Source organism: Suricata suricatta, chromosome 7 (genome assembly GCF_006229205.1).
Source record: "Suricata suricatta isolate VVHF042 chromosome 7, meerkat_22Aug2017_6uvM2_HiC, whole genome shotgun sequence".
NCBI classification, from domain to species: Eukaryota; Metazoa; Chordata; class Mammalia; order Carnivora; family Herpestidae; genus Suricata; species Suricata suricatta.
Genome location: NC_043706.1, coordinates 138,421,816 through 138,435,348, shown reverse-complemented (window position 1 = coordinate 138,435,348; position 13,533 = coordinate 138,421,816). Strand labels below are relative to the sequence as shown.

Sequence of the window (13,533 nt, the reverse complement as noted above, 5' to 3'; positions counted from 1 at the left end):
CCCCCCCCCCCCCCCCAGCATCGAGGGAACGGGAACCAATCAGGCGTCAACCACAAGTGAATGCACACCCCACACTCTAACACGCTCCCACAGCCCCGGCTTGGGTTTCCACCAGTGTGAACGAAAACCTACCACTTCACAGTGGCTTTCAGTGCTACCGCAACAGTGCCACCCAGCACCGCTTACAACTTGCGAGGGGGGTCGGGACCAAGCACATAGACCCATGACATCCTGCACCATTCCCAGCACTTGTCACCAAGTAGTCACATGTCAGAAACAGAGTATGGGAAACTTCGCCTCCAGAGTCGGTGCACATCTCCCAAGAACGCCCCTCTGCAGGGCAGGGCCGGGGCACCGGGCACTCAGGGAAGGCTGGCCACATGAAGGGGGCGCCGACTCAGACACTTTGATAAGTGACCTTCCATGGTCTCCTTTTGATTCCCTTTCTGAAAGTAAAAATAAGAACCTTTCCTAAATGCAATGGGCCAAAATAAAATCCAGGACATCATACACAGTCAGTATGTTGAAGTGTCAGAGCTGGCAGTGAAAAAAGCAAAGAAACGAGGCATTCCTAGCTCCCGAACTCTCATCCTATTTTAATATTAAGGTTCTGAATGTTCTGAAAAGCATTTATTAAGTACCTACTTAGATCTTTTCAGTATCTAGGAAATACTCCTGAGGCTCTGTTAGTAAAGCTTTCCACTGAGTAAGGCTCATACAATTTCTACCTTTAACATTTTTTTTTCCATAACAAAAGAAAGTTTTGTTTTGCATGTTGGAGAGACTAGATATTTTTGACATTTCTGGCATCCATGTTCTGTTGAAATTTAATGAGCTAAGCAGTATGAATACAGAGTTAGGATTCTGGAATAATAATCCCTCTGGATTTCAAGAATGCAGTACACTACACAAATCACACTTTCTTGTTCCGTAGTCTCTAGCCGGATCTCTCCCAAGCCTGATAGGAAGTTAGAAGAAGTCACCAGCGAGGTTCCAGAGCCATCCATCCAACGTTTGCAAACGATGCGGAAGGAAAGCAGTGGAGAAAATTAGCACAGGTAATCAGCCCGTGCAGGGCAGCTCAGGCTCTCTTAAAGTTGACACAAAACCACATCGCAACCCCGCAGGACCCCACGCCCTGCCCACAGGTAGCGCCCAGACAGAGCTGTGCGCGCCCGAGGCAAGAAGGCCAAGGCTGCAGGACAGGGGTAGGGTGTGCGGAGGGGCTCCTCTCTGCTTCTCTGACTTGCCCACAGTTGAAGTTAGGGAACGAGTTACTTGAAGTGCACCGTGAACCCGACCAACGTCACACACGACCTACAAATCGATGGTGAGCCTAATGCAAGAGCTGAAACTGTAGAAACTCCTCAAAGAAAACCTACATGGAAATGTTCATGGCCTTGGGCCAGTAATGATTTCTTAGACAGGATATCAAGAGCACATGCAATAAAGAACAAGTTAATGAGCCAGATTTCAACATTAAAAACTTCTGTGTTTCAAAAGACACCATTAAGACAAGACAGATTGGGGGGAAAAAACTACTATAAATCATATTCCTGGTAAAGGGCTTATATCCAAAATATATAAAAATACCGCATGATTCAATAAGAAGACAACTAACCCCCATTAAAAAATGGGCAAATGACTTGACCAGACATCTCCCCAAAGAAGATATACACATGGTCAGCACGCACAGGATAAAATGTCCACCAGCAGCAGCAAAATGCAGGTCAGGCCTGCAGTGAGCCAGCATTTCACACGGAGTGGCCCGCATCAGACAAGGAGGTCCCCAGGAGGTCCCAGAGCAGGAAGCTTCACCTTCTGCTGGTGGCAATGCAGGATATGCAGCCACCATGGGAACAGTCTGGCACATTCTTAAACTACTGAATGTGGATTTGCCACGTGGCCCAGAAGGCCCACTGCCAAGAGAGATGAAAGCGTGGGTTCACACGGAGACTTGCGTGTGACTGTTCAGAGCAGCATCACCCCCGTACTAAGCAAACAACAAAGCCTGTCGGTGAAGAAACCAAGTGGGTGGCATCTCCACACGCTGGGGCGCTCAGCAGTGCAAAGAGATAAAGTCCCAGGGCATCTACGACCTGGATAAGCCTCAGAAATACCACGCTCAGTGAGAGGGCAAAGGCAGAAGACCATGTACTGTCAAATTCTATCTAAGTGACATGCCCAGAAAGGGAAAATCTATAAAGACAGAGGTGGCTTAGTGGTCACCTCCCACTAGGGAACTGGGATCCAAAAGGACACAAGGCTTCTTTTGGGAGGGATGTTCTAAGGCAGACTGTGAAGATGGCAATGAATTGGGGCGCCTGGGTGGCTCAGTCGGTTAAGCATCCGGCTTCGGCTCAGGTCATGATCTCACAGTTTGTGGGTTTGAGCCCCGCATCAGGCTCTGCGCTGACTGTTAGCTCAGAGCCTGGAGCCTGCTTCAGATTCTGTGTCTCCCTCTCTCTGACCCTCCCCTGCTCGTGCTATCTCTGTCTCTCAAAAATAAATAAAAAACATTACAACAAATGGGCAATGGATTACTGGGAGTCACAGAATGGTATTCTTCCAAGATTATGTGAATTCTACCTCCAAGAGCTGTTTGAAAGAACTGAAATGTTTTAAGAAATCTAAGTGTTTGTATAATCCTTCTGTGATGCCAGCGTCCTCTGGACATTAATCTCTTGAATAGGACTCCTGCCCAGGAAGGAAGGTGAACACAACGTGCCCGAGAACTGCCGCACCCAGGGCCAGCCACTCTGTGTCAGCGGTCATCTGTGAGTTTCTAGAAAGATTTCAGGAAGCTTTAAGATCAATCTTTTAAAAATTTAACAGCAAACAGAAGCTAAAGAACACCAGCGATGACCTACACTTCGGGCTATTTTAGAAAACTCATGGCTGAAGTGTTTACGTTCCGAAGGACAGGCTTTCTTCCCAAGAGCTGATGGGCAGTACGCACCACTGGCCCAGCACCCTGACATCCTGGCCTGCAGACCGACAGCCTCCCTCCAGCGTTGGGAGCAAGGCATACACTCCACCAGTCCCACACTGCCCGGGTGACGTGGGAGAACAGAAAGGGGTCCTCCTGCATCCGCAGTGGTGTTTCCTTTCTCTCTTTCCCGTCCCATGAACAGCGAGGAGACCGTGGATCCTGACGGACTCCTAACCCAGTGCCATCTCTAGTGCATCTGACTGCGCCCCTTTGGAATAGGCACGCACGAGTGAGAGCAACAGACCAGGTCTCAGACGATGTCTGGGCTCTGAAGCTGATAACCATTAAGAGACGGGATGACTGAGCTTTCCTAAAATAAACCATTTATTGAAAAAAGAACTTTTTTCTGAAATTTCATTAATCAGCCTTTGCGTAACAAGCCTGTGGCTTGCCAACAACAAAAAGGTAAGGTTTCACAGTCAGTGCACTCGACAAACAAGAGTTTAACAACAAGGCCCAGGACACCTGATAACACTACAACTGCTTCTGAACCCAGGAAGGTCAAAAATACTACACTGGTGTCACGGTTCTCAGTCACACGAGAAACAGGTGACAGAGGCGATGGTCCGTGTACAGTAGTAATGGCACTTAACATGCAGCTTCTTTACCTCGTGGACACCGTCACTCGGAAGGGCCCCGTGCCACATCACACAAACAGGAGCAGCAGCAGCAGTGACGCTTGTCACCTGTGCAGTCTTCAGTCTTGGAAGGTTAGGAAGGCTTATCCTGCTTCTCAGCACAGTCTTTATGTAAATATTACATACAGTAGTGATTGAGAGAACTCTCCGAGCACACACACCGCCAGGCCTCGGACCGGTCAGCTTCATTCTTCATCCGTGCACACCTGTGAGGGAGGCAGGAGAAAGCTGAACCCGAGTGGCAGTCCGGGCACGACGGAGAGGTGAGTCACTGCCGCCGCCCCGACGTGCCTGGCACCGAGCTGCGCAAGGGGAGGCCGGCTGCCGCGGCGAACACGGTCAGCGCCGAGTCACTGCTCAGTCAGCTGGCCATGGAAGGCATCTCTAAGAAAGTATCTGGATGATACCAGGTCAACACAAACTGTCTGTATACCTTATAACAATGTTTCTTCTTAATTACAAATCCTATGATCTATAGAGCAAACCCAGCTATTTGTTCCTTAGTTTCACCTACCCGTGAACGTGGTCGCCCCACTCTTCTGCACCGCCCTTTCCCCTGTCAGGGGCTCCCCCAGCAGGGCCTTTTCGATGTTTTCTCCCGGGTTCCATCATCACCCCCCTTCACCCTGAAATACTCTTCCAGCAATGTTCTGTCTCCCGGGTCTGCGTCCCGGCCCCATCCTCTCCCGGGTGGGGGCCCCCAATACCTACATGCCCCTTCGATATCCCTAAGCAGACGTTCCAAACATGCCTCACCCAGAATGTACCGCAGAGAAAAGCACCACCTCCCTGACTCGGCGCTCGGCCAGCTGCCTCTGTACTCCTTTTGGCCAAGGGGGTCTCTCACTGGTGACCCAAGCCGGGGCCTAGGAGCCGTCCTATACCCTGCCCTTACTTGCCTTTCTCAGCTCATCAGCTACTTGGTGATGGCCATTTTAACCCCTAAATATCGCTGATACCTAGCCCCTGACCCTCCATGCCCAGCCCATTAGCTGTAGCAGCAACTTCCTCACTATTCTGCTTCCAGAAGGATCATTTTAAAGCACTATTTACTACTATGCTTATAATAAAACAAATTCCTTCATGTGGCTCTCGCTTACTTTTTCAGCCTTACTTTTTATCAGTTTCCATATCCTGTGACCCAGCTACACACAGTTCCTTGACTGTCTTACCCTTTCCACCCTGCCAAACCCCTCCTCCCGGCCTGACCCTCCAAACCCACCCACACAGCGCGGGCATCTCGATCCAGAGCAAGCAATACCTGAGACGGCCTGGCTGGATCGAATTGCTCCTCTCAGTGACCCTACAACATGGATACGTACCCTCATCATAAGCGCTGAGTATCCTGACTGCTCAGTCATTACTGACTCTACTCTCCTGGCACAACCCAATCGTTCATACCCCCATCTGTACTCTCCTGGAATTTAGTCCTTACTAACTCTCCCTCCTAGAATTAAGTCATCACCAGCCCTGTACTCAAGCAGACTATGCACTCTCAAGAGTAGAAATGAGGCCTTTCAGCCAGTTCCATTAAAATTCCATTTAACAGCCCAAGTGTACTGCAGACACACCCAGATGGATCAAGTAGAGAAACTCAGTGAACACTCGTCCCCCAAAGTAACATACAAAATCCCCTGGCATAATTAATACATTTAGCTCCTTTCCATTCCAGGTATAGATATTTTATATCTTAGTTCCCAAATCTCCTGCAGTGCCAAACACTCGGACATGAACGACACCGCCCGGCGATCCGCCCGACCTTGACGAAGGCGTGGTCGAGGAGCTGGCTGGCCGTCCACCTCATCCGGGGCTCACTTTCGAGGCAGTGAGAAAGGAAGTCCTTTCCTTCGGGGCTTAATCTTTCAGGGATCGGGGGCTTGTGGCCCATGCCCACTTTGTACATAATTTGGAAGTTGTGTTCATATTCATGCCAAGGCCTCTGAAAGAGGGGAGAAACAGGCTTTAATACTACTACATGGTCATAAAAAATGAAACTTTCAAGGCTTTTCAGGCATCTCAATATTAATACAGGTCAGATGCTGGCAAACTTTTACTTACTGAGCCAGCAGTAACTATTTTAGGCTTGCGGACCACATGACCTCTACCACAGCACCTCGATTCTCCCACTGGGGCATGACAACAGCCACAAGAGATGTATCCATGAATGGGTGTGACTGAGAGCCACATTTATGACATGTAACATTCATAACATATAGACATTTATAATAATAAAATGTGATTTCATTCAGAAGCCGAATGATAGAATAAAACTCCCTGCTAATGAGAGGATTCTAACTTCTTTTGCTTTATAAAAATGATGCTAGACACAGACATACACACACACACAAAAGGTACCTTTATATATTTGCATAGTTGATTAGTATTTTCATCAAAAGATGAATTTTTTAAATAAACTTTCAATTTTTTTAATGTTTACCTTTGAGACACAGTGAGAATGTGTGAGGCGGGGGAGGCTCAGAGAGAGGAGGATAGAGGGTCCAAAGGATGGGCTCCGCTCTGCACTGAGAGCAGAGAGCCTGACGTGGGGCTCGAACTCATTAACTATGAAATCATAACCTGAGCCGAAGTCAGATGCTTAACTGAGCAAGCCACCCAGGTGCCCCCAAAAGATGGATGCTGAGAACCTGCAGACACTCCATGCTACAGAGCCACGTCACTGCCCTAGACATCCCTGTGCTCGGTCCAGTCACCTGCCCTCCCTCCCAGAGTCCGCAGCAACACCTGATCCTTCTACTGCCCTTCCCAGAAGGTCCCGGGGCTGGAATCACACTATATGAATGGGGCATTTTCAGTCTAGCTTCTTGCACGTGGCCACATGCTTTTAACAGTTCCGCCAAGTCGCCTTCTGACAGCTCATTTCTTTTCGTTGCGGCATAATATTGCACTGTCTGGATTACCAGTTTGCTCGTCCACTCGCTGAGGACACCCTGGTGGGTGCTCCCAAGTCTGGCAAATGATGGATAAAGTCGCCCTCGTGGGCTGATTCTGGAGTGGACGTAAGTTCCTGACTTCCTGTTTCTTTCTGCAGCTCCTCACTTCTCTGTTTTACTTCCAGCTTCATACTTCTTTTTTATTCCCTTGTAAGAGTTCTCAAAATTATAAATCTTACAGATATTTGGCTCCTAGTCTGTCATTTGTCTTCACGGTACTGTATCTTTTGAGAGCTCACGTTTTTCAATCGTCAGTCATAGTCTCTAGTTAGCAGATGTGTCTGTGGTACAGGTAATACATAACGAAAGCACACGTTCAGCTCCGTCAGTGACCAGAGCCCTGGGGGGCGTCCCCCAGACGTAGCCCCGCTTACCTTGCCAGTCACCATCTCGATGACGACACACCCCAGGCTCCAGATGTCAGCGGCACGCCCGTGGCCTTCTCCTTTAGCGCGAGTGATGACTTCCGGAGCCATGTACGCTTTAAAAGTCACAGACACAGTGGGAGGAAAGCGTTGTAAACACTGCAGCACACGGTCAGCGGGGCTGCCCGACATTCCCCGCAAACGAAACCACTGCTCGGGGCAGGCGGGGAGGGCGTTCTCGGAGTCACGTAACCGAGGTCTCAAAAGTGACAGCTATCTCAAGTCAGTTTTCTGAATGGACATTTTAGAGGCGGACTTATTGTCGAAAGCACAATTTTTGAATGGCAACTCTTCAGATAAACTGTATTCACAAGAAAATGTGAAATTTGACCCACAAAAGAGCACGTAAAGCTTTATGACACTAAACAGTCGAAACAAGTAATCACCCTTCATGCACGCCTCTCCTACAGGGGACCGAAGAGCGGGCTGGGGCGGGAGCCTGCCGGCTGCTGTGCCAGCAGCACGTCCCTTGTGTGGAGACGCACACCGCGGGCTGTGCCCACCCACGCCTTTGCCTTTAGAAGGGCCAATGCTGCTGCGAACCGCCCGGCTGCCGCAGAGACGTGGAGCCGTCACGGGTGCTGGGCAGCAGAGCACACGCCCGTGAACACAACGAACCAGCCCGCACTGTGGCGCTTAACATACGGCTGGGTCCTGGCGCCGACCCTTTCAACCAACCCCACGAGAACGGCCGTTCTTCCGGGAAGACAGAGGACTGTCCTCCTGCCTCTCACGCTGGGGGCAAAGGCGCTGCGAAGGCCGCCCCCCGTGCCCGCTCCGCGCCGACAGCAGAGGGAAGGGGGCCCAGCCAGCACGCGCACGATGACGGGCCCGTCCCTACCTGCGGTCCCCAGCGTGCTGTTCACCTCGCCCGGCATGGTCTGTGCGTTGTTTTTAAGCTTTACCGAGCATCCAAAATCCCCCAGCTTGATGAGTCCAGACGAGGTGAGGAAGATGTTGGCACCTGCGCAGAAGGAGAGGGGCAGAGGGGGCTAAGCCTGCGCAGTGACCGAACTCGCAGCAAGCCGACCCACAGACTGAGTTCCGCAGAGCTTTAGGAAACTCGACTTACAAAGATGATCACAGAAAGACTTTTAAGCCTTGTTCACAAAAGTTAATACGAAGCAATTTTAGCATCAGTACAGACAGCTCCCACCAACAAGCTCTGAAGTGAGACACGCACAAAGTCTGACACTGAAAACCCAGAGGGACACTTAGAAAGGAGCCGTATGTTAGGTCATAATCTCATGGTTCATGGGTTCGAGCCCCACACCAGGCTCTCTGCTGTCAGCATGGAACCTGCTTTGGATCTTCTGTCTCCCTCTCTCTCTGCCCCTCCCCTCCTTGCACACTCTCAAAAATAAACAGAATTTTAAAAAAAGAAAGAAAAAAGAAAGGAGCTGTGTGTGAAGCGCAGACGCTCGTGCTGGCAGTCCCCCCAACAGAGCTGGGAACACGCAGCAGCTCCCGTGCGGGGCAGGGGCAGGACGGAGGGCCCGGCACACGCCCTGGGCCGACGTCATACTCTCCCTGCCCACTCTGTCCCCGCAAGCGGCGTGCGTGCCTCCCGTGCCCCAGCTGGGACCCGGGCTCACTGCTCAGGGCACCAGGCTGCACAAGGCTCCGACACATGGTTCGCAGCCCCCGCTGAGCCCACAGCTCTGGCACCGTGTGTCCTACGGCCCCTTCCTCAGAAAGCAGGACGGAGCCGCTCACATCAGATAAGCATCTAACAGAGTTCTCAGCGCCCCAAGCGTGCCCACAGTGGATGCGACAGTGCTAGCTTCACGACTCTGGGGCTAGCCCACATGGGCACATCAGCCATGCTGAATTATACAAAAAACACAAGAACAGAGGTGAACAGTTTGACTCAAGGACCCTGACCGTGGCCAGTGACAGGAAGGTGGCACAACACGTGGAAACAAGCAATGTGGTAGCCTGACAAAAGGCCACTGAAGCAAACGCTCAGAAGGACCCCAGTGCAGTGTGGGCAGATGGGGGCGGGTGGCGGGGTGGTGAGACGGGAGGGCGCTGGGAGCCGAGGCCGGCCACCGCAGAGAACATGCCCAGCTCTCACACCCATGCTAAAGACAATGCCTGTGTACCCCAGCCCTGCCCTGGCTCCAGGGCCTGGCCGGAAGGCGGCCAGTTCTAGTTCAGGCTGGCCTCTGGTTGTGTGACAGAGGGGGCTCCTTCGCTCTAGGGCCCTTGAGCGACCAACAATTTGTCACGTTAATTAACCCTACGACTCCCAATTACAAAGGTCAGGGGCAAAGACCAGAGGGACAATTCGGAGACCAGCACGACCAGTCCCCTCCTGCTGGAGACAAAAGCACGTCAAATCAGCGCAATGACGTTAGTCGTGAGCAGAGCTCGACGCTGGAGGAGGCCGGTGTCCATGCCCCCGCTCCCGAGACCCGGCTTCCATGCCAGATTCACTGTCACTCCACATCGTCACAGTGCTCAACACGGCACCCCTAGGGGTCCAGACACGGAAAAGAAGGATGCTCCGACAATGAGCACCTAGCAAGTATGTAAGGCGGGCTAATCAGCCTGTAAAAACAGCACATTTCATTTTTTTTTTTAAATTTATTTATTGTGAGAGGAAAAGAGAGCACAGTAGCAGAGAGAGAGGGAAATAGGGAGAGAGGGCAAGAGCGAGACTCTCAAACAGGCTCCGTGTCGTCAGTGCAAAGCCTAATGTGGGGCTGGGACCCATGAACCCTGAGGTCATGACCTGAGCCAGACCAGATTCAGACATCTGACTGAACCCCCAGGTGCCCCACAAATCTGAATCCTAGAAAAGAGTTCACAGAAAACAGTGTGACCCAAAAAGAGCAGACTTATCTGCTCATGGGTGGGGACGTGGGCTCCTTGAGGCAGCACATTCCCAGTAAAGGCCCCTCCTTCTGAAGAAATGACTGTGGGAGGGGGACGAGCGTCTTGGCAGCACCCCTGTGGGCACTGCGGATTCGGGTCCCAGCAGCCAGGTCAGTGTGGGGATTACTTTTTTTTTTTTTTAATGTTTATTTGAGAGAGAGCGAGCAAGTGCGTGCCCATGTGCAAGCACACACACGTGGGGGAGGGGCAGAGCAAGAGAACCCCAAGCAGGATCCTGGCTGAACCCATGAACCGTGAGATCATGACCCGAGCCGAAATCAGGAGGCGGACGCTGAGCAGACGGAGCTGCCCCGCGCCCCAGGGCTTACCTTTAATGTCACGGTGGACAATGCCATGCTCGTGCAGGACATTGATGGCCACAGCGATCTGCTTGGAGTACAGCCGGATGACATGCTCCTGCAGCCCCAGCCTCGACACCTCCTCCAAGGTGCCCTCGTCACAGTACTCCATGAAGATGTACATCTCCTCCTGCGGGCGGAACAGACGGCGCCGTGTCCACACGTGCACTGCGAGGAGAGTCTGGAAAGTGTCACAGGTCACGCCCCAGAGGAATCTGCTTTCTAACGGTCGGCTACACTTGTCCTGCTGGACCCTGAGTCTGCCTTGCAGCAGTGGCCTCTCGCTCCTGCACACGTGTGTCGGCCTGCCTCCTGTCTGGAATTACACAGCTGGTCGGGACACGAACGTCTTCTCCAAATCATGGGTGACAAGTGTCCAGAAGCCTCTGCAATGAAGTCTGCTGTATAATCTCAGACAGGGGCCAACAGGGCCGCCCCTACAGATGGATTATTAAGTACTGAAACACATCCTTTTTCAGACATGAATCCATTTGTGAAAACATTAAAAATCACTCTCCAACTTCCCCCGGAACTTCAGACTCCACCGAGATGCTCCAGGTTATCCTCTTTCCCTCAGTGTTTCCTTCTAAACACACGGGGGAAGCGGATCTGAGGCTGGAACGCTCTCGCTTCACAATGGCCCTCACACATGTGGAAGGGGAGAACCGACGTTACTTGGCAGCGCACGCGGCAGCGGTCGGTGAAAACTGGGGGCACAGAAACGCGCTGTGTGAGGGGCACGTTAGAAGAATCTTCTGGCTGGCAGGATGGGTTTCAGTGCTTTATAACGTCGGGTTAACGACTACAGTCTACAACTTACATTTCAGGAAGGACTCCTCTAGTTTCAGAGAGAAGGCAGAAATGCTGTAACCCATGCAGAGTTCCTGACAATTAGGCAAAGTTACTGTGCTCTGAAATGAGAAGACCTGTGATGTAGAACAGGACTCCACCTGCGCCCTCACTGCGTCCTCACACAGAACCGTGTGACCCAAGTCGGCTTACTCTGTGCAGCTCCACACCAAAATACCGAACCAGATTGGGGTGTTTGATGCCCTCAAAGATTTTCAATTCGTCTGCAGTTTCCTTGATAGTTTTATGGTCGTTAGGTTGAAATCGAATCTGTGAAGAGAAAAGGGCTGATTAGCGCCAGTCCTCCCACAAGCCAGGAACAAGACACCTTCCAATGCCAGGGCGTGTGCACTGTCCAGACCCAAGGGACTCTGGTCAGTGTGAGTCTCTCTTCCCTGTGTCGAGCCACATGAAGGGAACACGCCTGCTTTGTGACCCTGGGGAGCTAGCCGCTGAGGGGCTCGCGTTCCCGAGTGCAGAGCACGCTCACAACACCGTCAGTCAGTCAGCAGGGCCCACGGGCGCACGGGTTCCTGGAAGGCAGAGCCACGAGGGTTCCGCCCTTAAGAAGATCTTGACCAGGCGAGGAGGAGGCTGAGGACGCAGGGCAGGTAAGAGCCACGCAGGAAGACCAGAAATGCCACAGGCGCTCGGCGCTGTGTGCGGGGGTGCCGTGCCTGCACTAACAGCCCTGGCAGCTCCAGCCTCCTGCTCTGCGGGTTCCTCTGCCCTTCTGAGTCCCGATGCATTCCTCATGAGCGACAGCAGTCTCTGGGTCCCTGACGGGCCTCCTCACGTCTTCCTGGCTCTCCCCCACCTACCTGCAGCTGCTCGTTCCTAAAGCTGGTCACCAACGTTGTCTCCCCCCCCCGCCCCCCAGCTCCCTGCTAAGGTGTGACCATTATCGCTGTGCCCTTGGCCCACAGCTAAGTCTGCCGGCCTGCACCAGTGCACCTGCGAGAAGGCAGAGGGGTTGGGCGCTGGCCTTAGCACCTTCCCTGGGGTCCTCGCGGGAGTTGACTGCTCTGTTGTCTCGGGGTGTCTGCCCGGGCCACTCAACGTGGAGGCCCCCAGGTGGGCTCTGGGTGCTAAGAGGCTCTGTACCAAACCCGTGTCACACAGAAGGGCCTCCCGCTAGGCCAGAGCACTTACCTCCTTCATAGCCATCAGTTCGCCGGTGTCGACGCTGATGCAGGTGTAGACCTTCCCGTACTGCCCCTCCCCTGTGAATAGAACACACACACTGCTCTCAGTCACCAAAGCTAGGTCATTTTAAGTCACGCAGATGTATACTAATCTGAATTCTGGATCATATTCAGACAGCTACTGTAACGCTTCCCTACAGTCCACTGCTGCAAGACCCAAAATGTTTCTGATAGTTCCCCAATAACTCAAGGCAATGTCTTCGCTGTGCCTTACTGTAAATACCCGTACAGAGTGGAGGAGACTTTGGCAAGCCGCAGAAGAGGTACGAAGGTGCACACCCTCAGCCCTTATGACCCTCCAGGAGGTCAGGGTCGGGGATCGTGATGGGGCACAGGAGTAGCCAGGAGTAAGCCTGAGCAGAGGTGAGTCTAACCGCACCCATCGCTGCACATCAGGGCTGTGCGGGAGTGGGTACTGTACCAACATACCTTTGGGGACATTAAACTGGGGGGGGGGGGTGGTACGCAGCTAAGACGGGTAACAGTAACTGATAACATTTCTGAAGTACTTCGTTGTTTTCCGTGTTCTCTGCCCTGATGGATAGTTGCACGGAAACTTCAGGGCCCCCGAGGCTCACAGACTCATAAGTTATGCTATGTTTGCCTCATCAGACCCAAACGGTCCACAGAGAGATGTATTTAAAAGAGAGAAGGATCTGGAAGATCATCAGGCTCCTTCTGTCACACAATCTCCCATTAGTTATTTCACCTGGAAATTATCAGGCCATGTTTTAGAAAAGACTCTCCCTATTTGCATCCAGTCTCTCTCCAGTAATATTCTTGAAGGAATATGCTCGTAAGAACATCAACTGGAACCAATGGGCAAGTGACCACTTGCGGAGTTATTATCAAGCAAAGCTGATCAATTTAATGAACCGTTTAAACATCTAAAATCTCTCCTATTGCTCTTAGAACACATTTTACAGATACCGTACATTTGCACAAACAAAAAACCAGAACCCTCTGCAAAAGGTCTGCCACGTCTGTAAGAGAAAATGGCTTTAACCTAAAGCCGTGCAATTACTGCCATTTCTAACAGAAGCGACCTCCGTGTCATGTCCCTCAGTTTCCTTACCAATTTTGTTTCCTCTTTGCCACTTGAAGGTCACCTTCCTCAAGCCTACGTGCATAACATTATCATAAGATTTAGGGGTATCACAAACTTGACCAATGATATTCTTTCTCCTCATTTCTCGATACCTCTTTTCTTCGAACAATCGGACCGACTTCTGGA

General features: G+C 51.7%; 1 protein-coding gene across 1 annotated transcript in view; it reads right to left on the bottom strand.

Moving 5' to 3' along the window:
- Positions 1-3,298: 3,298 nt before the first annotated feature.
- The window catches only part of MAP3K4 (mitogen-activated protein kinase kinase kinase 4), a 77,563-nt gene continuing 67,328 nt past the window's right edge, over positions 3,299-13,533 (bottom strand). Inside the window, exons 22-29 of the mRNA XM_029943266.1 lie at positions 13,375-13,528; positions 12,247-12,317; positions 11,248-11,364; positions 10,216-10,375; positions 7,848-7,970; positions 6,956-7,062; positions 5,390-5,569; positions 3,299-3,836 (exon numbers count right to left, since the gene is read on the bottom strand). Of these exons, the coding sequence (XP_029799126.1) occupies positions 3,816-3,836; positions 5,390-5,569; positions 6,956-7,062; positions 7,848-7,970; positions 10,216-10,375; positions 11,248-11,364; positions 12,247-12,317; positions 13,375-13,528 (933 nt within the window). The 3' untranslated portion in view covers positions 3,299-3,815. The remainder of the gene's footprint in view (positions 3,837-5,389; positions 5,570-6,955; positions 7,063-7,847; positions 7,971-10,215; positions 10,376-11,247; positions 11,365-12,246; positions 12,318-13,374; positions 13,529-13,533) is intronic.